General features: G+C 38.7%; 1 protein-coding gene across 4 annotated transcripts; it reads left to right on the top strand.

Annotated features, from left to right (window-relative positions):
• The first annotated feature begins 477 nt into the window (after window positions 1-477).
• On the top strand, window positions 478-24474 carry SNX16 (sorting nexin 16). 4 transcript variants are annotated; one of them, XM_048938701.1, is made up of 9 exons: window positions 488-537; window positions 818-954; window positions 4717-5183; window positions 9544-9630; window positions 14635-14783; window positions 16867-16936; window positions 19970-20106; window positions 22218-22334; window positions 22634-24474. In XM_048938701.1, the coding sequence occupies exons 3-9, from the start codon at window positions 4812-4814 to the stop codon at window positions 22743-22745; spliced, it is 1044 nt and encodes a 347-aa protein (XP_048794658.1). In that variant the 5' UTR covers window positions 488-537; window positions 818-954; window positions 4717-4811; the 3' UTR covers window positions 22746-24474. The 4 variants fall into 4 exon arrangements, with proteins under 4 accessions (XP_048794659.1, XP_048794658.1, XP_048794656.1 ...); XM_048938702.1 differs by lacking the exon at window positions 818-954 and having other exon boundaries at window positions 478-537; XM_048938699.1 differs by lacking the exon at window positions 488-537 and having other exon boundaries at window positions 738-954.
• Window positions 24475-25276: the final 802 nt, after the last annotated feature.

Below are 25276 nucleotides of genomic sequence, written 5' to 3' on the forward strand. Positions count from 1 at the left end.
TTCCAAATGAAGGACTTGAAGGGGGGAAGGCAGTTCCAGAGAGCCAGGCACGTGGCAACCTTGTGATGAAAACTAAGAGGGGCTCAGAAATTCTACATGTCACATATTTATAACATGTAAAAATTATAAAGTATATGTAAAAAAAAAAAAAGCTTGTTTGTCTTTTTTGACACAAACTACGCTGTTTTCATTTTCTCCAAAATATCCCGCATGTCTCTTTTTAAGAACAGCGGCCCCGGCGGAACCACAGCCCCCAGCGGGCAGCGCGCCGACGGGGAACTACGGCTCCCGAGACGCCCCGCGGCAAGCGCTGCCGGAAGCGGCCCCGCGGTGCCTGCCGGAAGCGCAGGCCGCACCCGCTCGCGAAGCGTGCCGGTCCGTGTAGTCCTTCCCGCCGCGGAGCCGCAGGTAGCGCCCCGAGGCCCCGCCCCCAGCCCTGGGCGCAGCGCGCGCGGAGGGGCGGGGCGGGGCCGGTCTAGGGGGAGGGGCAGCCCCAGCTGCGGGGCCGCGGAGGGAAGCGGGCGCGGCGGCGAGCAGGTGAGCGGGGTCGGGAACGGCCGGCAGCGAGAGTTCGGGGCGGCCGTGCACAGCCGGGTCCCTCGGCCGTTCCGCGGAGCCGCGCAGGGCACGGCCGCCCCCGCGCACCTGAGCCGAGGCGGCTGCGCGCGCCCCGCCGGCGGGGGGCGCCGTGGGCGGTTGCGGCGCCTCGCGGCCGTGCGGCGCTACCGCTGCGCCGTGGGTTTGACGAACCGCGGCGCCGACTGGGCCCGCTTTCTGAAGGGTTAACGCGTGGCCTGGGGCCGCTTTCCCTCCGCAGCGAGTCCTCAATTACGTAAAGCCGCCCGGCAGAACTCCGGGGCGGGTCGCCCGCGAGCCGAACGGGGCGCGACCGAAGTCACTGCCTAGGGAACGCGTGGGTGCTGCGGTCCGTTCCCGAGCGCTTACGTCTCGAAGGTGGGCAGCCTGAGCGCTTCGCGTGCTGGGTTGGCGGACGAGGGCTGCCTGCGGTTGGCTTGCATGCAGCGGGGGGCTCCTCAGCGGTGCTGGGGAACTCCGGGGCTGTGATAACCGCGTGTGTATGGCAGGTGCTGCGCGTGGGGCTTTCAGCTTGTCAACAGCGTGCGGGCAGCTGAATAAAAGCGGGCACAAAATCGCTGTTGTTGTAGAAACAATTATGGGAACCTAATCCAGCGTTGTTTCTTCAGTGTTTCCATTGATTCTTAAGTAAGTGTTCCATTATAGCGTTTACACCCAAAGCACCGGAGGTCACATTGACTCTGTTGCCCAAGCAGAGGTGTTCTGAATGCGGCCAGCTCACAGGTAGTATTGCATAGCTGAAAGTCTTCTAAATCCAATTACAAGTGTTAAATAAGGATCATTCTGTTTATAATCTGTTATCCTTGAATCGAATGGCTTACATGTTTCTCCCTGAGCCTAAAAACCATTAGCATAAAAGGGTTTGGAATTGCTGTTGCTTCAAATTGGATGCAAACCCTTTGCAAAGTGTTTTTATTACAGCCTGTTTCCTATGTCTGCAAAAAGGGAGGTGCCTGTTGCAAATAGCCGGTAAGTTGGTGTCCTGCTGTCTTGCAGCATGTGACACTGTCATTCCTGGGACTCTGTCTTATCCTGTTTCAGGTTTAGCAATTCAGTCCAGCAAAAGTTGTCTTTATTTATTTGTTTCCTTCTTAAACTTAGAGTTGGGAATCAAACTGTGGGAACCAAGCATGGCTTCTGAGCAGGGAACAAATTTCTTATTCAGAAGTAAAGTGTTTGTACAAGAAAGAATTGCTGTGGTTGGTTTCAGGTGTCACTACTGATCTGTTTGTTCTGGAAGTTGGTGTGGTGCAATGTTTTTGCTGGTTTAATACAGTGACATGAGACCAGGCTGCTGTGATGCTTGAAAGTAGCAGTCTGCATCTAAATCTTCCCTTCATCCCCTCACCAATGTGAGGAAGGAGCACTTCTGGCTTGTGCAAAAGCATTTTATCAGATTGCTTTCTGTTCCTTTTATTACATGAATTGACAATGAACTTCTGGACACACAGAAAGACTGAAGTTCTAAGGTTGTGACCCTCATTTCAGCACTGTACTTTTTCTCTCAAAGATTTAGCCTTTCTGAAGAGCAAATTAAGGTGCTTTTTAATCCTGGTGAAACTCATAGCAAATAAAAATTTTATGTGTCTGGAGACCGATAACTCTGTAGTTTAAGGTGAATTTACATATACCTATGTATTAATCAGTATGGTAAGTTCTAATATCTTTGGTATGTTTCTTTCTCTGTTTTCTTGAAAAAATACATCAGTTTGAATGGCGTGGCATGCCCTTAGCTCACTTAACTTGATGCTACCATTGCTCAAAGAATACAGTTCTGTTACTCTTCAGAGATCAAGGAATATGAATGAGACACTGCTGGTATCACTTCTTTTACATATCTGTAGGTGTGTTTGCTATGTTAACTTTACTGTGTTAGCTTAAATGTCTTTTAGAAGCAAATACTGTGATCAACACCGTTTAATGTGCATTGACTTACAGTTTGGAATGGTCTTTAAGTGCACATGAGAAACTTAAAAAATGCATCCTGGGTGCAGACTCTAAATGTTCAGTCAGTGCTACCAAATTATAGCTACTCTGAGATAAAAGTTGCTGAAGCATATATAGTGTGGATGTTGGATTCTTTGCACCAGGTGCTTTGCACTACAGCTCCATTCATGTTAAGCCTCTCAGTAACAAATGTGCATTTAAGGGTAGTAGTAAGTTCCAAATTTCCAAAAAGCTCTTGGCTGGCATCCTGCTTTTAACAAGGGAGTCATTCTGGAAAAGGCACTGTTCACATGCATTGTAACTTGTGAAAATGTCTTTTAAAAAAGACAAAATGCTGAAAAGTGCAGGCTTTTTCCTTCACAAAATTCCAAAAACTCTTGACTGAATTTTATAGGTTCTCTGAAGCGTGGACTTGTTTTCCTTCTAGTTTAGATTCACAAAGTTATGCAGCAGAAGACTGTATAACTTTAGTATCATTATTTAGATATCATTGTTTAGTATCATTTAGTATCATTATTATTTTGATTTGTTGCAAACCTTCAACTCACCTGGCTGCTTCTGTTTGTAGAGATTTAACCCCACAACTCCTAGAAACATAACTGGATAGGAGATGCTTTCAGTCCTCATGCTGGTAACATGTACTGCAGCCAGGTATTACTTTGTTCAATATTTTATATGACCTAATAGCTCCAGAGAATGTAATCTACCTGAGAAGGTTTTGTGTTTTGATATTTATACATCACTTAAAAATCATTGTTGAGGCAGAAGTGAGATTTGTTTACTGAGATACACGTGGGCAGACCAGATTTGTGTCTTAGTTTAGCTGCAGGAGAACAACTTGTCTCCAAGACAGGTGTGAGTTGCTTCATCAGCTGTCTGGTATGAGGAGTGAAGTCACACGAAGCACAGAGCTGTGCTGCTGTAGAAGCTGCTGGATTGTTCAAATGAAGTACCTGGTCAGCAAAGCAAATCAGCAGAGTTTTATGACATTGACGTTTCTGCTCCTTCAGTTGCTGCTCAGTGTCCAGCTGCATCCGAGGGTGGGGCAGGGAGATGTCTGTGTGTTGCTCCCAGTTTGAAAATGCTCCCTTTCATCACGTTCCCTCAGCTTTCAGATACACAAAAGTTTTCAATGAGCATTTTTTTCAGTCTGTCTTGTTGATACCGATTCAGTTTGTATTCATTTATTTCTGATGTTCTCTAATACTTATGTAAAACAAGAATGAAAACATCACATCACCTAGCAATTAAAAAAACTCATTTGTTGTTTGCTTCAGTAGATGACTGATTGCATCTATGATGTGAACCAGGCTGACAGCTTCCCATTTCACAGCAGCCTGCAGCTTTGTGATTGGTGTGCTCCTGGGTGAAGTGGGTGGTGACTCAGCTGTTAAGCCAAAGAGATAGCATCTCATTTGCATCTTGCAAGGAAACTTTTTTTGGTATGAGATGATGATGCTTCTTTTGGCAGTTTGAGACTGCCGAAAAGGCTTATATAGAAATACTTAGGTGTATGTACACTATATATTAATTCTACTTTAAAATGTTTTTCTTGTGGACCAGTATAAAATCTTTGATTTAACTTCTTTGCTTGAACTCTTTTCTTCCATTTTAGTTTCCTGAAATAGAAAACTAATGTTACAACACTTTTTTTGAGGTATATGCTTGTAAAACTTAACTGCTGTAATTGAAGCTACAGAAAATGTACTTTGTTAATTGTTAAAAATGCCTGCGAGATTACATGCAACAGTTGCTTTAAAAATAAATACATCATATGTCAATGAATATACATAGAATGTGCAAATGTTTTTTTCAATGAAGTTTAGTGTGTTTTACTCTGATTCATGTCATGAATATTACATGCTTGCGTGGTTTGTGGGCGTCTTACAGAAGCAATTCTGTTTGTACTGAAAGTTTCTGACATCATAAAGATTTCTCTTTCGTAGTTGTACTTTCACTTTCTGCAATTTTAATAGCTGTGAAAGGCAGAAAACCCCTGAGTATCAGTCTCTTAAACAGATAAAGCAGTGTTTTATATAAAGCCTTTTGAGAACCTTTATCCATCAGTGCTGCTCCATCCCAGTACTGATACAGATTTTTTCAAAGCAGTATCTCACTGTTGCTTCCACTTAAAAAATAAGCTAAAATGATATCTCCTATCCTTTGCTGCAGATACTGTTCTTGAAAAGAAGAGACATCATGGACTATAGACTGAATGAACCTTAAACACTTGGACTGGAAACAAGGTGGTTTTTTTTCCATGAAGGATGGCAACACCATATGTTCCTGTTCCTATTCCTGTTGGAAGTTCATCATCCAGCTTTACAAACAGAAACCAAAGACGTTCTTCTTTTGGAAGCATCTCAACAAGTTCCAGTTCTTCAAAAGGACAGCCAGAGGATTCTACAGTTGGTAGTTTTAAAAATATGAGCATGCCTGACCAGACTGGTTCTACGTCATCTGCTTGTAGCAGTCCACTTGTTAGGACTAAGTTTACAGGTCTGGATACATCAATAGAGTACTGTACGCAGCCCATAGAAGAAATAGAGCAGAATACAGATTCCAGGAGCTGGGAAGATCGGCCATCCACACCTACTATCCTGGGTTATGAAGTGATGGAGGAAAGGGCAAAATTCACTGTAAGTTTTCGGAATCATATAGTTAGTTCTGTAATGATAAGATTTTGACTGTAGTTTGCGTTCTCTTTCACTAGTTAATCTGGCAGGGATGTTGGAGCACTATACCAAATACTAGTCTTGCTTCAAAGTGCCTCACCCTGACAGGAAAATATTGATCCCATTATACAGGTGGAAAAACGCACATCAGTACAGGTTAGGGGCTGACCTGTTGGAGATGAGTTCTGAGGAGAAGGACCTGGTTGTCCTGGTGGACAGCAGGTTGGCCATGAGTCAGCTGTGTGTCCTGGTGGCCAGGAAAGCCAATGGTATCCTGGGGTGCATTATAAAAGAGCTCTGCTCTGGTGAGGCCACACAGACTACTGTCCAGTTCTAGGCTCCCCGGTTCAAAAAACATGACCTTGTAGAGGAGTCCTACAGAGGGCCACAAAGATGATCAAGGGCCTGGAGCATCTCCTGTGTGAGGAAAGGCTGAGTAACTTGGGTCTGTTCAGCATGGGGAAAAGACAGCTGAGAGGGAATCTGATAAATGTTCATAAATAGCTATAGGAAGGTGGGAAGCAAATGGATGAGTCCTAGGCTCTTCTCAGTGGTGGATAGCAGTGGCCTAAAACTTGAACGTAGAAAGTTCCATAGAAACATGTGGAAGAACTTTACAGTAAGGGTAACAGAGCGCTGGAGCTGGTTGCCCAGAGAGAATATTTCCTGTGAAAATATTCAAGAACTATCTGGTTGCTTATCTGTGCAACCTACTGTAAGTTACATGCTTTAGCTAGGGGTTGGACTCGGTGATCTCTTAAGGTCTCTTCCAATTCCTGTGATTGTGATCTTCTTTAACTCTGTACTTGGAGTAGAAGCAGTTCATTCTACTCCAGTTATCAAGAATGTCTGCTGGAAAAGTCAGGAATCCTTGCAAAGTTGTAATTTCTTGTGAACTTGTGGATGTTCTGGGTAGTTAAATATATAAAAACTTAGTCTTGTGTTTGAAATGAATAACTTCATTTCATGATCTTCTTTGCATTCAAGCACAAATACATAGTTTCCGGCTTCTTGTTTTGCTAGGTTGTTAGTTTCTAACTAGCGGAGATTTTTTCTGTGCTGAAAACATCAGAGGGAGATATCCCATAGAATGTCTGATAACAGGACACCAGCTTGACTGATAGGATTGATTTTTCTCAAGATGTACAGTAGCTGTGTCAATTTAGGTTGTTGGGTTTTTTTTTGACAAGCCGTAAATACATTCAGGCACTTACTTTTGTGGATGCAGTTGAAACATCTCTTAGATGGTTAGACAAATCTTGGGGAACTGAAGGAAATTGTTACTTATTGTGTTGCTTCAAGAGAGCAACATTTGTCACAAAGAAGTGGAAAAAGAGAACAGCAGAGCCATTAGAAATGCGTGGAAGCTTGTAACTTTGATACCTTAAAATAGTAATAAAATCATCAAGTTATTTTGGCAAATAATTGAATAGCATGGCTTTTGTAATTATTTGAGGATGATAGCTTGGCTTGACATAAATTTTTCAGCTTCTAATCATCTAGCATAGGAGAAGAGCCAGATTTTTGCTATATATAGATTAAAAGATTTGTTTAAAACAGTGCCTTCGAAAATAAAACAATAGGTAGTATTGTTAAACTGACTATTAGACCTGAAAATATGCTGAGGCAGAGTCCAGTGTTCACACTGGATCAGGTGCACTTAAATTAAGTAGTCAAAGTTGTCACTGTTTCTAGAATCCCGAGCTACAGAACAAATGAAACATTCTTCAGGGTTAAATTCCTTGGATGTGTTTTTGCTCTTCCATAGTTCTCTAGCATTGCTGTGTTGTTATTTCTGAAAGCATGTAATTAACTTTGTTTTCAGTTGCGTGTTGAAAATAAGCTTGCTATTGTGTATTAAAACCAGTAAGTAATTAGTGCTAGAAATTTTGGTTGCTTCTGTAATGCTAAAATCAATGAAATGGAAGACAGTGGAGGAAATTTAAACCACAAGTGAGAGGAGATTGGTTTGTTAAAGTTTCTTGTTTTTATCGTGGCCTTTTTGGTTGGTTGTGTTCTCTATGGTTTTTCAATGTTGTTTTTTGTTGGGAGACTGGAGGACATCACTGCGTGTGAGCGGTTGGTCTCACATGTGCTGGCAGTCCTGAGATGTTCAAGTTACCCCCTTTTTTTAAGTCAGCTGGAAATGATCTGAGGTGCTGAATCAGCTGAAGAGTTATTGCTTAATGCTGGCATGTTTTCATTGAATATTTTGTATTTGCAGGGTATGGAATTCAGGATAGAAAGAACTGTGAAATAATTTGTAGTTTTTCTCAAAAACTTCACATGAAAGGGCAGCTGGTTTTGTGGTAGTGTTCTGTTTATTTATTAATCATGAGGCTTCAAAGAAGTGGTTTTTTTACTTTGGCAAACATTTTTCTTTCAACTCTTTTTTTAACGGGTGATCACGAGCTGACTTGTTATTTTTTTCAGTTGCCTATTATTTACTTGGAAGCCACCCAGGGCCAGACTGTTTGTTTGGTGTATTCCTTTCATTGTTGGGTTTTTTTAATGTATGAGTTTATAAGCAATATACTTGCTGAACTTTTAGTTGAACAACCTATAAATCAGAAAAGCTGTAGCAAAGCTGCTTGTTTTGCTGTGTACTAGCAGTAAGTCTTCACAATTCTATACAGTGGTTATGCTTCATCAAACTTCTATTTAATAAAAGTTTGTATCCTGCTAGGAAAGGAAAGCTGAAACATTTCGGTAAGCACAGAAAAAGGAAGAAGGAATTACATTTTAAGACTTGCTTTGAAGGCATGTCTTGCAAAATGCATTTAGAAGCCGGCAGCACTTTGGTCATGGACAAAATACTGCTTCTGCTGTAGGCGCAAATGTCCACAGGTGCTGCTGCTTGAAAGTAGAATTCCGTGTTTAAAAGTAGATAAGTACTTGCTTAGAAATTGCTTTTTTATTATTATTATTTTTTTTTACTGTAGTTGTCTGTAGCTTATGTAACTCTTTGCAGTTGAATATAATATTTTTTAAGAAGTGAAGCCTTTCTGCTGCACAGAAGTTGGGAAGTTTCGTGGTTATTACATGTTGGGACTGCAACAAGAAAAATACACTTATACAATGATTTAACAAAAGATTGTCCAGGGAAAGAAATCTTTATGATAAGAACCAACAGAATTAGAAACACAGAATTATGTAGGTTGGAAAAGACCTTCAAAATCCCATCAAAATCAACATCCAACCACCAACATGACCTACTGAGTCCTTTGACTAGGTCATGTCCCTTAGTGTCATATGCACACAACTCTTAAGTACCTGTGGGGATGGAGACTCAATCACTGTCTTGGCAGTCCATTCCAAGCCAGGACATTATTAGCCAGGGCATCCTTCTTAGGAGAAAAATAAAATATTTCATTATGTAACAGAGTAGAAAATGTTTAAGAAGTTAAATACCTGTGATTACAATTGCAAAATTATCTCTTTCCTACTTGTATTTCATCATTTTTAATTAGAGAACACTTAGCTAGGAATGCTATCCTATTACAACTGAAGTCTTTGTGTTGGGAAAAGTGAGGTTGTGACATGGGAACTTCTTTTTCTTAAATATTATTACTTAATGTTTTTCTGGTTAAAGTTCTGTTTGGTTTTATGGTGATTGACTTTTTTTTATTTGAGTATCTATCTCCCTTCTAAAAATTGATTAAAAGTTGATTAATTTTTTACTTTATTTTCTTAATCCATTTGCTTTTAAATGGAACAGTAATACTGCACTACTGTTTTGCTAAATCTAATTCTAAGGATTCATTTATTTAGTTCGACAGTGCTAGCATAATTATTTTGATGCTGTTACCTGGGGAAGTGGTCACATTCTACCTGGAAAAACAAAAGCTGATGTCTATGATAAGAAGACCAAAGCAGTGTTCTAATTTTATCCTACATTAATTTCCTTGTGAACCAAGTCACATGAGGCATTTTAAAGTAATGTAACATGCCGTAACTGATTATTACAGTCATCTTAAAGGCAGATTGGCCTCCAAGATTACTAACTACAACTATAATCCAGCAATAGTTAAAGCAGATGACTTTTGATAGGTGAGACTTGTTTTCTCCTGGAGTAGGATTGCGTATGCAATTTCAGAAACCCATTCTTACAGACAGAAGGTGGTTAAAAGTATTTGACAATTATGAAAACTCATTCCTTAAGTTCTGAATTTTATTTATGCTGTTCATAATGAACTATTTTTTTTTTTTTAATCCAGTAGTTCTACCTTTTTCATTAAGAAATGAAAGATAATCTCAGCCTTCCAGCCAGTAACTCACTTTTCAGTTCTGCATGTTTGTTTAATACTCCTGTTTTTCCACCCAGGTATACAAAATACTGGTAAAAAGAAGTCCAGAGGAAAGTTGGGTGGTTTTCAGACGGTACACTGACTTCTCCAGGCTCAATGACAAGGTGAGAAGTGTACACTGGGAAATACTCAGCTAACTTGCCTCAGTCTTACTCCTCATTTCATTCTCTTTGTGTCACTTTTTTCTTTGCTTCTTCAGAGCACATAATACATACTGTCTTAATGGAAAACAGTAGCATGCAAATATTACGTATACCAATTAGCTACATCTAGTGTGAAGATGATATTTTTTCATCTTAGGCTCTTAGACTACTTCGTGTTTTACTCCTAATCAATCTGATGAAGGAACTTAACTCTCAATAGTTGTGTCCTCTGTGTGGGAATGGAACTAGATACTCGCATACCTTTGCGGGAACAGTCCAGTAAATTATTTATTCTTCTTTTGTGCAACAATATCTACACAGACTGATAAAACTGAAGCTTTTTAAATACTGGAAGTCCCAATTATGCTGATCAATCTTCTGTTTCTAGCATATCAAAGGTTAACTGTAAAACAGTTACATCAGATATCTAAAGCTGAGGACAGGTCCTTGATAAATAGGAGTTCTGGGACATCAACAGTGTTTTTATAGTATTCAAAACCAAAATACATTTGCCTAAAAAGCACAAGATTTTTGAATTGGTAAATAATGTTTAGCAATTCCAGTTAGCCTTATTTCTTTACAGCACAAAATCAAAGAAAAATGACTAATTACTCTCATCTTTATTTTACTGTCAACTCCCAAGAATGAAATTTCATTGCAGGTTTAACACGTTTACTTCTGTTACGTTCTTTCATGTTAACACTTGTAACTATTATTTTGTTTGGCTCATACTGATGAATTTCTAGTTTACCATTTCTCTTACCTGGACCCACATGCACAATTACATTTGAAATTCTAAATATGGATTTGAACTTACATACTCTGCGTTCTTGGTTTTACTTATTTGAACATTCCAGGTTACTTTTAGAACATGAGTGGAAGCTGAAACTACCACATAGTGTTGAATGCAAATTAGTCCAGGCCTGGGGCCCCCAGTACAGAAAGGATGTGGAGCTCCTGGAGCAGGTCCAGAGAAGGGCTGCTAAGATGGTCAGAGGGCTGGAGCATCTCTCCTGTGAGGAAAGGTTGAGGGAACTGGGCTTGTTTAGCTTGGAGAAGAGAAGGCTCCAGGGAAACCTCATTGTGGCCTTCCAGTACTTGAAGGGAGCATATGAACAGGATGGGGAACAGGAGGGCTGCTTATGAAGGTGGACTGTGGTAGCACAAAGGGGAATGGTTTTAAACTAGGACGAGGAGGTTTAGGTTAGGTATTAAGAAGTTGTTTTTCACACAGAGGGTGGTAACACACTGGAACAGGCTGCCCAAGGAGGTTGTGGATGCCCCATCCCTGAAGGCATTTAAGGCCAGGCTGGATGTGGCTCTGGGCAGCCTGGTCTGGTGGTTGGTGACCTCCACATAGCAGGGGGTTGGAACTGGGTGATCATTGTGGTCCTTTTCAACCCAGGCCATTCTGTGATTCTCTATGACTTTTTCTGAAGAAACCTCTGTGTTTTAATTAATTCTGTATCATAAATTAAATGATTATTGGCAAATGCTTGAATCCCTTTAAGATGGTGGTGGTGTTCTGGAGGTTTCAAATTGAAGTCAAGTCACATCACAGTGTGTATTTTAGTGAGCTGTGTCACATATAGGCCAAGAACTGCCTTGTCTTTTAGCATGCCTATGAGATGGAAAAAGAAATTAAATCACCACGGATACTCATTTTAGGAGGATATTTAGATTTTACAAGTCAAGTCTTTGATCTTTGCAGTCAAATCTTTAAAAAGTGACTTCCTGCGTAATTTTGGGGTAGGATGATTTTTGTTTAAATGGAACTTCCTGATTTTTTCCTCTGTGTCACTGACTGAAATTTCTAAGTATACAAGTAGACAACTTTTGTTACTACTCTCTTCATTCTTTACAAGTTTCAGAACTATTGTATATACTAGATCTAGTATGTGAAAGCTACAATTTCTTAGGAACTGAAGAATAAATGGGGTGTCATTGTTTCAGAAGACATTTGCAATTGCTTGTTGATTGCGCTCTGAAGGCAAGTAGAAATGAAATTGCATTCATTTATACTTTCAGGATTTTCTATACTCTCTCTCCTGCAAATCAATGGGTAACATTAGGAATACATTATCTTATAAATCCTTTTTGCTAACATCTTTTTTGAGATTGATAGCAAATTTTTAATTCCCTGCAACCATATTAGAAGCATGGCATTAAATGTCAGCTGAATTTTGAGTAATTAGTCACTGTGAGTCATGGTTTGAACTGTTAACTGAGGGAAATGACTGTTCAGGAAGGCAAGGTAAAGAAAAGAGGGCGGTTCATCTTGTATGTGTCAGGCATGTGCTTATTCATGACTCCAAACTAAACTGAGGGGTGAATTTCAGTAGTGCCTAGAAATGGAGAAGAGGTAAGAATAGAGACGCACGTAGATAACGTTAAAGGCTGAATGAATGCAACGCAGCTGACTGAAAGAAGCAGCTAGTGAACTTTGAGAAGGCATTCTTTGCCCTGATCTCTCAGAGAAAAGGAAAGTAAAATAGTATTCTAGAAAATGTTTTGGCCATATCTTCTGCTAGTTTCTGAAATACTTTCAGTACACAGCAGCTAGTAAAACAGAGTGGAAGGTCAAAACCATGAAGTGTCCTTTTATGAGTGAAACAGATAAGTTTTAAAACTGCTGAGGTGCAGGATGAACTGTTGCAGGGTCCCATGAATGAGAGAGATAAACTTCTGTAAGTCATTAGAGTCAGCAAGAAGTAAAGAAAGGAGGCAGAAGAATACGTGACTTGAATCCGTGACTTGAGTGTAAACTATGTAAAGCAAGTAGTAAATGATACATCAAAGACAGAAATACTCTCTTGCTTTAGTATTAATGGGGGGGGGGGGGGGGGGAATCAATCTGTGTTGTATTTAATAGAATTTGAGAGATTAGGAGCAAATACTAAAATTTGGCTAGATGGGTATGTTTTTGTCTCTTAAGGATACCTAGTGGGTTAGAAAAGTATGGGGAAAGTACTCTCCCGTGCCAAAATTTAGTGGGGAAAAATTGCATCATTTATTACTCTGCCTGCAGAGCTGCTGAGCTAAGAATAGGCCAAGTTAACTAATTTTCCCTGAGATACTGCCTCATGTGATACATGAGCTATCACATGATGATGTGGGGGAAAGACATCTAAAAAAAATCGCTGAATATAAGCAAGCAATCGCATTCAGCAGAACTTGTCTGACCCATGGGTTTCCTGGTGCAGCCAAGTAGTGTTGAAGAAAGAATGCCTCAGGACAGTGCCTTTGGAAGTAGGTCTGCTGACAGGTGCTAGCTTTCCCATACTGTGTTCATTCACAGAAGGCGTAATTTGTGCATAGAAATAAAACTTCTTCCTTAGAAATAAATGATGTGATCTACATAACCAGACAAATGAAGTCAGTAAGCAGAAATCCACCTGCTTGAAAAATTTTCCCAGAAGTGAACGTTTATCTGCAACTGGGATAAGACAGGAAGTCCTTTTGTTATTGTTTTTGAGTTATGTTCAGTATTTTGTTAGGTAAGTGAGGTTATAGAGCTTAAAAGGTATGTATATGTGCAGTACTAATGGTAACTTGGTCAGAGATAAAGGAAGTTTAGATTACCAAAGGTAAACTTAAAGCTATAAATTCTGATAAAATTCGGTAAGCGGAGAGGTAAGCTTCAAGATTTAAATGCACAAATAAGAAATCAGTAGTTATCATGGGCTTCAAATTGAAAATGCAATATTTGTGATCAAGTCAAACCAAAAACATCCTTCTGGTGCTATGAGATGGTACTTACATGTGCAAATGTAACAAACGTGATTATTCCTTCAAACAGTAGAGAGAGGTTGAAGCTGGAATACAGTATGTCTTTCTAACTGAGCTACCTTGTAGCTTTTTCCAAGAGTTCCTGCAAATTAACTAAAAAATATAAAGCTTATTATCAGAAAGTTAAAAATTGTTTCCATGGAATGAATCAAGAGGCTCACTGAAGAATTATCTGGCAGCTACCGAAACATGAAGCGCTAAACTGTTTTCAAGGCAGATTCTGGAATTCCTATCACCAATACATCTGTATGAATGTATTTGATATATATACCTGCATATCTCTGGCAGAAGTGTTCTTGATCTTGTCTTTAAAAGATTAAATCCTTTCTTGCAATTGAAGGGAAGATATTTCTGTAAGAACCTGTTTGCTTTTTCTCTTGATGATGAATCCGATTTGTGTTTTTGTGCCTTAGGCATCTCTTCTAAGCAAAGACATCCTGAAATTGCTTTCAGTTAAAGCTGTAATGTTTCTGATCTGAATGTGTATCAGAAAAATGGATAAACTAGTGCCCTTGGGCAGGTCAATCATTATATAATTTTCAGCATCCGTTCATTTGTGCGTTTCATTTTTCAATTCACATTCTTTGTCTTTCTGACATTGAATGTACGTCATCAATATTTAAGCAAGCCAAAAATTTTGCGTGACGGTAATAAGATGTGAACCACATCCATGTATATTAAAATTCAGTATTTTTTATTAGATGTATCCCGTGTTTGCATCATCATTCTTCTAGCCTTGAAAAAGGATGAGTTGCAGTCATAGGTCTGTAGTGAGCTTTATATATTTATGTAGTAGTTACTATCCCTGTGTAGTTTAGAAGCACCGCTGAAATGCTTACTCGTCTGTTGCTTCTTTCTTGTACAGTTCTTGTGCATTCACCATTTCAAATACATCAAATAACAAAGCAATGTTTTTAATCCTATTCCTGTGTGGTAAATTTAAGAGGTCATTTGATTGCCAAAAGCAATGCAGCATGTGATAGAAATGTGTCCTCAACTTACACTACTTATAATTTGATTTTACTTACTGTTGTAAGATGTACCTAGTGCTTGAACATTTCAGAAGACAAAAAGAACCTGTAATTCTGAGCGAAGTCAATGCTGTCATCAGATTTGATATTTCATCAAGATGTTTTTTTCTTGGTTTTCTTCACTTGTCTTTCACTTCCATTTCAGCTAAAAGATATGTTTCCAGGCTTTCGGTTGGCCCTTCCACCAAAGCGGTGGTTCAAGGATAATTATAATCCTGATTTCTTGGAAGATAGACAGCTGGGACTACAGGCATTCCTCCAGAACCTCGTAGCTCACAAAGATATTGCAAACTGGTATGTGATTAGAATTTGCCTGTGGGTTTAGGGTTTTTTGCATTCAAATTTCTTGTGAATTCTAGCAGTATATCTTTGAGCAGCGAAGTAAAGGATTTTGTTGACTTTTTTTTTTTATTTGGCCATCATGTGAATTATTTGGTGCCCTATTAATCGCATTTTAACCATAAGCAGAAGAGGGGAATTGCACATGATTAACTAAGAACTAGATGTAGTAATATTTAAAATTAAAGATTCAGTAAAAGACCAAACTGAACTCCACCTACAGATTTTAATGTGTTGAAGAAAATACCGTATAAACCACAGAGTGGGAGAAAGAAGCTTAACCTGCTAAACAAAAGTATCATTAGGCTTTATAAGTGATATAGTTCATCTCTGCCTTAACCATGTAAGGAAGCTTGAAAGGGGAACTCAGCTGTAGAGTTCAATTTTATCATGGATCTCTTGTGCAGCACTGCCTTTTCTGTCCTTTTTCATAGTGGTGTGTGCTGGTGCATTGCTGCCTCTATTGAGAAAGATGTCAGCTGGCTAAGTGCCTTAGGAGGAAAGAAATAACAGCTATCTGTGTTACACGATGTAAAAGATTTCTTTGAAGTGTAGCTCTAAGGGCAGCATTTTCTTTTTGATAAATGAAGAAACACATAGAGGGGAAAGCGAGGTCAAAGCCCGCTGTCGGAGCGTAGCTAAGCTGTAAATGAGTATTCCATCAGATTGATATTTCATTAAAACAAGCAAAACATTTTCAGTGATCTTAAATTGTGTCCATTTCTGGCTTTAAGTTTCTTGACTTCCTTATATTAAATGAATCTACAGCTGTTTTCTAAACAATATAAAAAGACAGTGATCTGCCAGCAGCAGCAGGGAGAACAAAAAATGGATATGGCCTTTATCTAAGTAGGTTGTAAATTAAATGTTTTTGCAAACTTATTCTTCTGGATACTTCCTTTCTCACACACAAATATTACTGCGTGTTCTTTTATTTTACTATTACACTTCAAAATGAAATCACTAGTGAAAAGTAGAAACGAAATATTTTTAAGGGTCTGAACTGAATTATGTGATCAAGGATGAAGACGCTTGAGAGAAATAATGAGCAGAAGTGTTTCCATATAATGAATTCCTCTGCATTAGCCATATGTGAGTTCATTCAGCACAACTTTCATCTTTATGAAAAGAACAATTCAACCATTAAAAAATGGATTTGAACATCATGTTGAAAAAGAATCACTTCAGCCAGGCAGATTAAACTATTTGGACAGGGGGAAAAAAAAAATCTCTTCCTTGTAAAATTACTTTATATGGCTGAACAACTTCATTTGGTTTGCAGTTATTTTTCTAAACATTTAACAAATTTAATGAGTTGTTGCCATCTATCACTTCTTGAGCTAGTTGAAGTGATAACATTGGTTTAGGTAGACAGATACTTGTGTTATTTATATGGAAGAGGCAGTTATAATAGCACAAATTCAGGCTGTGCACATCATGGAATTATATAATATAGTGGAAAGGGCTCAGAAAAGGAAAATTTTACAACCTCTATCACACAGATTAGGTGGAGAAAGGAATGGATCGTTATCATAGGAGGAATTTTTCAGATTGGAATAAAGGCTGATGAGGTGAAAGTAAGTATGGAGACAGGAATTCTTAAATGAGAGGAAGAGTCAGGAAATTAGTTTGGATTTTTCTTTTTTTTTTTTTTTCTTTTTTGCACTCATTGCAACAGGAGATCATTTAAGGATTTGTAAGTAGTGAGTGCAGGCACAGAATTGCTGATAAACTGCTTGGTTATTAATCTGGGTGTAATATCATAAGGATATATGCTGAAGATTTGAAGGAAAAAGAGGTGATTCAAATGGAGCACTGCCTTTTTGTTTCAGAACTTGTGTACTTGTGCAGCTTCTTCAGTTTTGGTTTAGGTGATTTTCCTCAGTAACACATACAAGGGAGACATTCAAAATAATGTTAATGAACAGTTACTTCAGAGTAATGTAGGGATGCATGTTTGCATCCTTAAAGAAATACCACCCTTATATCTTTAAGTATATTTTGGACATTAAGTAATGCACTGTTTTATTTGGTTAAGCATTGCAGTGAGAGAATTTCTTTGTCTGGATGACCCTCCAGGTCCTTTTGACAGTCTAGAAGAGAGCAGGGTAAGTACTATATTATATTTTTTTAAAAAGGCAGCAAGCAGTAAAATATTGTAAAATCTGCTGGGGTGTTCCAAATGAAACATTTTCATTTCCATTCTTTCTCAAAAATTTGCCAATGAATGTATTTCTAAAACCTGAGTCTGTTGATCATTGATAGATGCTAATGCTGTGTGCTGCGCTCTGTTTGGGTTCCATGTACATTTCAGTGGCATGCTTAGCTGTATCAAGTGTGTCTAGAACTTATATATACTTTTTTTTCACTTGATAATGTAAAAATACAAAATCATAGAATCACTAAGGTTGGAAAAGACCTCCAGGACTATCTTATCTAACCATTTACCTGCCACCAGTGTTGCCCATGAAATTCCTTAGTGCAACACTTAAACATTTCTTGAACACCTCCAGGGATGGTGACTCCAGCACCTCCCTGGGCAACCCGTTCCAGCACCTGACCACTCTTTTGGAGTTTTTCCTGATATCCAACCTGTTCTGGAATTACATGTACATTATTGCAGAAATTAGTGTTAATGTGAGAGGACTGAGAGGGGATCTGATAAATGTTTTTAAATAGGGAGATGGGAGGCAAATGGATGAGGCCAGGCTCTTCTCAGTGGTGTGTAGCAATAGGACAAGGAGCAGTGACCTAAAATTTGAATGTAGGAAGTTCCATACAAGCATGCAGAAGAACTTCTTTACAGTAAGGTGACGGAGCACTGGAACTGGTTGGCCAGAGAGGTTGTGGAGTGTTCTTCTATGGAGATATTCAAGACCCACCTGTACACCTATCTGTATGACCAATTGCAGGGTACCTGCTGTTGCAGGGGGATTGGACTCAGTCTCTTGAGGTCCCTTCTAACCCTTGCAACTCTGTGATACAGTGTTTAAGTGTCAGGGATATTCTTCTACCATAGGAATTTTGGCAAACTATTAAAATAGGTGTGTTGTTGTGTTTTCGTTTGTGAAACATTTTAGTAAATTTATCAGATATATCTGTCATAAAATCCTGGTCTCTGTAGCATTAGCACATCTTATTACAGAATGGATGAAGTTGGAAGGAACGTCTTGAGATCATGTAGTCTGAGCAGGGCACCTCTCCCATTAGAACCTGACTAGGTCTTTTCAGGGGTATAGTACCACAATTCTAATAGCTATCCAGTAATTAACTGTACTGTATGCATTAATCACAAAACTTTAGGCAAAATATTTACTACAGCAATTTTTTTTTCTCATAACTTTGGAAGGAGTTTCCGCAAGTCCTTTCCCAGCTGTTATTTGTTTCACGGTCTAGAGAAGAAGAGATCTGTCTTTCAGCTGGCTTAGCCCTGTTGTCTTTGGAGAGGTTACAGAGCATACCCACCTGGTATTAAATCTGTACCAAGCTCCAGGTGTTCAGCTCTTGACAGAACGAGATACCTCACGCAGTTCCCCAATAGGTTTGTCTCAGTTTTAGCTCACCTTTCTGCTGTTATGGTATCCTTTGACATACACTGATGTTCACTTTATTCAGTTGTGAACAGTGATTTATTTTTTCCAGGGAGCTTACAAATAGATTGCAGCTAGAAATCAGTTTTTAAAAGCTGAGCTTTCTTTTTCATTCTCATGGAACAATGAAAGTGTTCACAACACCTATAGAATATTTTGAGTTTTTCTGGGATTAAGGAAATTTGCTTGTAAAGATAGATAGAATCAATATAACAAAATTCTTAAGGAAATAATTGCTGGCTTTCAGTTAGACTACAGCAGCCCTCAGCGGTTTTACAAAATACACTGTGACTTATTCAGTTGGCTCGATGGAAACAGGAGTACTGCTCAACTGTAATGATTGCCAGGGTTTTAGGTAAAATGCTGCATGAAGGATGAATGGTGAGTAACGTGTTTGCAGCTCTAGCAGATGTGAACAAAGCTGTGACTCAAGTGATGATTGGTCTTAAATATCTGTCATCCAAGAAAATCTGCTGTCTGTCAATAAAACAAATCAAAACTCATTGTAAAAAATCATTAGAAATGTTATCGTAATTGGATGGAATAACAATGCATGTGTTTGAATTGTGTAATTATTATGTGATTGGATAATTAAGAAGATCCTGTTCTTTAATGTTTGTAGCCTAATGTTTTAAAATTTTAGTAATGCAGTCTTAGCAGCGTTCTTAACTGAGCTCATATAAAATGTTTATACTCAATGAATCCCGTGAATTAGTGGTTAGTTGCATATAATGTAATCCAAGATAGCCTCCTAAGTCGGTCTTCTTATTTGGCAAGAATGTGTAAATTATTAGAAGAGAATTGCACATTACTGTTGGTAGGCTTGCTTTTACCAGTAATTGACCAACAGGCTCTGTGCCAGCACTTGGGTCGCTTCCTGCATTCAGTGATTATTGCACTAGATGTTAGCTCTTTGTGTTAAGTCTTGGGATTGCTCACTGTCAAATTTCTCAGGGTGTACCTTGTACACATATTCTCCTTGGCACAAGAAGTAACACAGCCTGTATTGTCAGAGGGTGTTTACTGCTCTTGGCATTTCCTTAGACTTCTTCAAAATTGTTTCTATTGGTCTTAGGATTTTCACAATTACTGTACTGGTAACAGCTATTTGGGATCTAACTATAACTGTCTGACTTGATCTTGGATATGGAAGAACCTGCACTTCTTGTGAATGTTCCTGCTCTCTTTGATACTTAGATCTAGGCAACCGAGTTCAAAGTCCTGTGAAAGCAGAGTTTATATGAAAGGCAAAGGGAATCAGGGATTTCACCTCGTGTTTCATGTAACCTCTTTCTAAACACTTCTATTTTGTGTCATGTAGGACACAGTGAAGCATGTATGTTGCAGTTCAATACAGCAAATTCACTGTTCAAAGCCAAGTGACATGTTTAATAGTAAACCAAAAACTAATTTTTTTTTTATATGTAGCTCTTTATGGTAATCAGTACAAAGAAAAGCAGATACAATTCTGTTACAGTTTGAGATTTCTAAAAGAAGAATCAATAAAGGCATTCCACTGAAGTTAAATTGATGTTCTTAAATCTCTTTTAGGCTTTCTGTGAAACTCTGGAGGAAACAAATTACCGTCTCCAAAAAGAACTGCTTGAAAAACAAAGGGAGGTGGAATCACTGAAGAAATTACTAAGTGAAAAACAACTTCATATAGATGCTATTGAAAGAAGAATTAGGTACGTAGAAATCATAGGATTGTTAGGTGTTTCTTCACATGAAAGCATTCTTGCTAGGTGGTTTGGAAGAACTGGCTTTAAATGTCTTCCTGAAAACAATTTTCCCACAACTGTACACAAGGCAGTATTCTCAGTAATATTTCTCTGGCTAAAGGCTGTTATTTCGTACAAATAACAGAGAGCATTGACCCGTATTGTCCTTTTGAAGTCGCTGGGTTTATGGTTCTTAATCCTTGAAATCTGGTAAAGATAAGGTAAGGTTCTCTTCTGCATTTGAAATGCTGGATACGTGAAATGCTGTAGTGGAGATGAGAGCAGTGGAAGAATTGCTTTGAGTTACAAAATTCCTCCTGTACTCAAAGCTTTAACAGAGCATCACAATCAAGCGATCGTGTCTACATTAATTTCTGACTTTGTTCTGAACTGCCTGGAATGTTGCTGCAGGTGGCTTTTCAGTGCCACTGAAGTTTGTCCCTTTAAATCTAAAGAAAAAAATTTGGTTGTGTTTCACAGTAAGCCTTTATGGTACTTGTCTGCTGAATTTTGCAACGGGAGAGAAGTATATTCATATAATATTCAGCATCCTGCTAGGCTTACTGAGTGTGTCTTTGTGGGGCTTCCTTTGGAAATAATACATCCCCACAGACCCGTAAGAAGTTACTTTAATACTGCTTGGTTTTGTTGATTCTAGTATATCCAAGCTGACTAACAAAATACATTTTTTAATATGTATTTTGTGGACTAGATTTAGAAAACTATTTGAGTGGACTTGCTGTGGTTTGTTGAGAATTCTGACCCAAATACTATATTCAGTTTGTAATACTACTCCTGGAGGCAATGAGCTATGTTTGAAAGATGTCTTTCCTGTTTTTCAAGAAAATTATGACTTACTACTGCCATAAGCACTGAAGTAACTATTGAAAATTAAATAGCTTGTATTTGGCTGAAACAGCATGGGAAGAAATTCTGTAAGACTAAAAATAAAACCAGAAGGCACAAGTAACGATTCTTCAGTGCTTTCCCTAAATATAGATTATGTTTTTATTTCATTTTTAATACAGACATACCCTGTCTGTTTTCAAGATCCTGTGTAAGGCTTTTGAAAGTCAGCCAAGTAGTAGCTGAAATCTTAATTGAAGGTAACTCCTGTGATTTTTGGTTGTGGAGTTACCAAGTAATGCGGTAACTTTAAGAAATACTGTTTGCCTGATGGGAATGTTGTGTGATGTTACTGATGTCTTGTGAAGTGGAATTTTGATTTAATAGACCAACAACAGTTAGGCATTTTCTATCCTTACCCTCTCAAAGTCAGGTACCTAAAACATTTGTGAAGTAGGAGGTGAACAATTGGATAAAATATTAGACTTGTAGATCGTTACTTACCATCCTGGATTTGGCTCAAGGTAGGCCAATAATTCATTAGATTCTATGAGCAATACTGAGGTGCTACTTAAAATTAATGTTAACACTATAGAAATAACAGTAATTAAAGGAACTTTAAAATGACATGAATATAGTAGAATTCTCTTCAGCCCAAAATCATTCACAAGCCTTTCTGATTCAAGTGACAGATTTCAACCCTAAATTTATGTATGTTTTCTGCACACAGAAATACTTTGGAAACAAATGTAGTTTCTTTAGGCAATTCCATATAACCACAGTTTGACTTTTAACCAGGCTAATTGGATCACCATCTTGCCTTGCTGTAAGGGGAAAAAATGACTACCTGTCTCTTTAATGGAGAATGTATTGCTCTGATCAACTTGCATCTAGCAATTTACAGTGATCCTCTGCCATTAAACAAGATGGATGTGGCCTGGATCATCTCCTTCTAATTTCATATCTAAAGTCACAATTGCTTCTCCAGGACTTAGATTATTTTATACAGCTACAAAATGATGATGCAACAAGAGGATTGAAATTAGTTTAACCTGTTTGAATAGCTATCCAGTGCCAAGTCCTGCATCTCTGTACTATGAAAGAATATGGAGCATGTTATGAGTCAGATTTATGTGTTCCCAGGAACCAGTAAGTTTAAAATGAAACAAACTGTTTTTCCCTGATTAATATTTATTATAAACAGGTTGATGATGCTTCATTCTTACTTGTAGGGATTTATCTTCAGGAAAAATGATTCGTCAGATGTCAGGAGAAGAAAGTGAGTGCAGTGGTGAGGTGGAGTCTTCTGCAGTTGAAGCAGACCAGGGTACCCTGGGTGAGGACAGCTGGTAAATACTATTATTTTACTTAAAATATGTTTTAAAATATATTTTTAATTTTCTTGAAGTATGTTTTCAAATGTTTGGTCTGACATCAACTCTGCACAGCTGAGAAATTCAGGGCCTTATTGCACCTCTATGTAGCTTTCCCATGTTTCATAAAGGCCCTCAGGATAGCTCATTTTAGATGTCTAACTTATCATTTACTCAACAAGCTTTGTAAGTGCTTGGTGGTTTGTGGGCATAACGTGACTACAGAGAATCATATTAGTTTCCATTTGACAAAGCTTATTGATCTGTTGTTGCAGCTCAGATAAACAGAACCATCACGCGGCGTGCTGGAGTGGCTCTTTGCCTGAAAATTCTGTACCAGAAATTGAAGTTGCTGAAGTAGCATATACTGCTGATGAAGAAGAATAGATCAGCAGCAGCTGCTGTTGTCTAGGAGAATTTCCTGTTTGGGACACGTTTTGTGGGTAGGGGCATACAGAAGTTGTAAGGAATTTACAGCCAAGAGCAAGAATGCACATATCGAATGTTTACATAAATCCTTACAAATTGTTAACATAAGAAATATATCCAGTGCTGCTTTCATTTCAGTTTTTATTTAGCCTTTATATATTTAATATATTTAAAGTCTAATAAGGGCTAAGATCAGCTAAAACTTAGATAGTACACATCGACAATTTGGCTGACTTTCCTAGCAGTGACAACAACTTTAAGTCACCAAAGGCATTCAGCTTCTTAAACGTGACACGGTTTACTGTGCCACATCGGAATGGTGCCACTGTCGTGACACATTTGATGTGTTCTTCAGTTTGGTATTTGTGTCTTCATGTTCTTATAGCCATAAATTGATGAACAACCAAATAAAAATGGACTCATCTTACGTTTAATAAGAGTGTAGCATATGTTGTTTTTAAATTCTGAAGTTGGAGAATATTTGTCTGGAAATTTTAATGCAATGCAATAGGAAAATGTACAGTACCAGGAGAAAAATACTTACGAAACACCATTGTAATGTAACATTTTTTAGGTAATGTTAAAGAAATGGTCATTTTTGCTGAAGGAACTAAGATGAGACCCCCGAAACACTGTGTATTTTCATTCCCAGATGGCATATTACGATACTTTTAGTTGGATAATGCTGCTTTTAAAACCTGGGATACTTTTGCTACGTTACCCATGTAACAATAAAATCAGCAACTTTGCCTTTTACTTGGAACACTACCTCTTATCATCTTGCTAATGCATTCATGTTTGCTTAAAAATATTTCAGATTATATGGAGATAACTGAAAGACTGTAAAGAAGCCATATTTTTTTCTGCACAATTCATAACTAGATTGAATCTAGTTGCAATGTATTTTTGTTTCAATGTATTGTACATGTGGGAATATTGCTACGTATGTTCTATAGCCTATTTTTCAAAACCTATTGAGACAGGAGATGCACTTTATAACTAAGACTCCATTGTGCCAAGTTCAGTTGGCTAATTGGTTGAGAAAGGAGTCACAGGGAGAGGATTATGTAGTGCCTTTTTGTATTTTACTTGTTCATTACTGCAGAATTTTGTTACAGTGCTCTGGGTCAGCTTTGTGGAATATTTGATACAGCTTGTTTCTTTTCTTCACTTATTTACTGAAAGTGCCTTGTTTTATTCTGCTTTTCCAATAGAAAGAATGCTGTTTTGTTTTAATTTCTTTTTTTCCCCTATACCACCCACATCGTTGTTTAACGTCGTTAACATGCAGTGTCTTTGTGCTGGAGTTTTCAAAGGGAGCTTTGTACTTCAGGCTGTGCATACAATGACCTTTATGCAGAACTGTATAAACCTTCCTGGTGGAATAAAACTATGGTCAAAACACCTGTCTTCTCTTTTCTGATGTAGAAAAAGTGTATAGTATCTTGTCTAGCAAAAGGATAAAAATGCTTCTAGAAAGAGACAAATTACTTACTACAGGTTTTCAGCTGTTGGTCTGACCTCTGCATAAAAACAAATGAGAATGTTGGAACAACACACCAGAAGACTTACAGAATCATAGAATCTTAGAATCTGTACAGTTGGAAGGGACCTTTAAAGGTCATGTAGTCCAACTCCCCTGCAATGAATAGGGACACCCAGCTAGATCAGGTTGCCCAGGGCCTTATCCAGCCTCACTTTGAAAGTCTCCAGGGATGAGGCATCAACCACACCTCTGAGCAACCTGTTCCAGTGCCTCAGCACCCTCACTGTAAAAGATTTTTTCCTTATATCTAATCCAAAATCTACCCTCTTTGAGCTTGAAGCCATTTCCCCTTGTTCTATCTGCTGAAGAGTCTGTTCCCTTCTTTCCTGTAGCTCCCCTTTAGATACTGAAGGGCCACTATCAGGTCACCTCAGCCTTTTTTTTCTCTAGGCTGAACAGCCCCAGCTCTCTGAGCCTGTTCTCAGAGGAGAGGTGTTCCATCTCTCAGATCAGTTTTGTGGCCCTTCTCTGGATGCTCCCCACCAGGTCCATGCCTCTCCTGTACTGAGAACTCCACATCTGGATGCAGTACTGCAGGTGAGGCCTCACCAGTGCAACTTAGGGCACTCCTTTTGAACATTAAAATGCAACAGGAGCTGATCTTTTCAGCAGTCCGCCTGAATCCTGGGAGACGCTCATTGTGTGTTTGAGAAGTTGATTGAACTGTGTATATTCAGTGTTAGCTTCTAACTATGAATATTTCAGAAGTCCTGAAAAGACTCTTGACGCATACGCACTAGGAAGTTCTGAAGTACTGCAAGTGGATCTGCACAGCTTGTCACTCTGAATAAAGCAGTATAAACATCTTAGAGTTTAGTCAGGAGAGGGCAAAGCACTGTGAATTTTGTTGCTTTCTCTTTGAAGCTTACAAGCTACTTTGCTGCCCCAAGACTTTTACTGTGAGCAGATGTTCCTGTCTAGTTTAAAAATCAAGCTGCTTCTA

This window comes from Lagopus muta, chromosome 3, assembly GCF_023343835.1.
Source record: "Lagopus muta isolate bLagMut1 chromosome 3, bLagMut1 primary, whole genome shotgun sequence".
Classification (NCBI taxonomy): Eukaryota; Metazoa; Chordata; class Aves; order Galliformes; family Phasianidae; genus Lagopus; species Lagopus muta.

Bases quoted from the DNA above. Each gene is read 5' to 3' on its own strand.
- SNX16 (XM_048938702.1), top strand. From the start codon at position 4,812: ATGGCAACACCATATGTTCCTGTTCCTATTCCTGTTGGAAGTTCATCA. The intron at 5,184-9,543 runs GTAAGTTTTCGG...TTTTCCACCCAG, and splicing joins AGGAAAGGGCAAAATTCACT to GTATACAAAATACTGGTAAA. The intron at 16,937-19,969 runs GTAAGTACTATA...AATCTCTTTTAG, and splicing joins ACAGTCTAGAAGAGAGCAGG to GCTTTCTGTGAAACTCTGGA.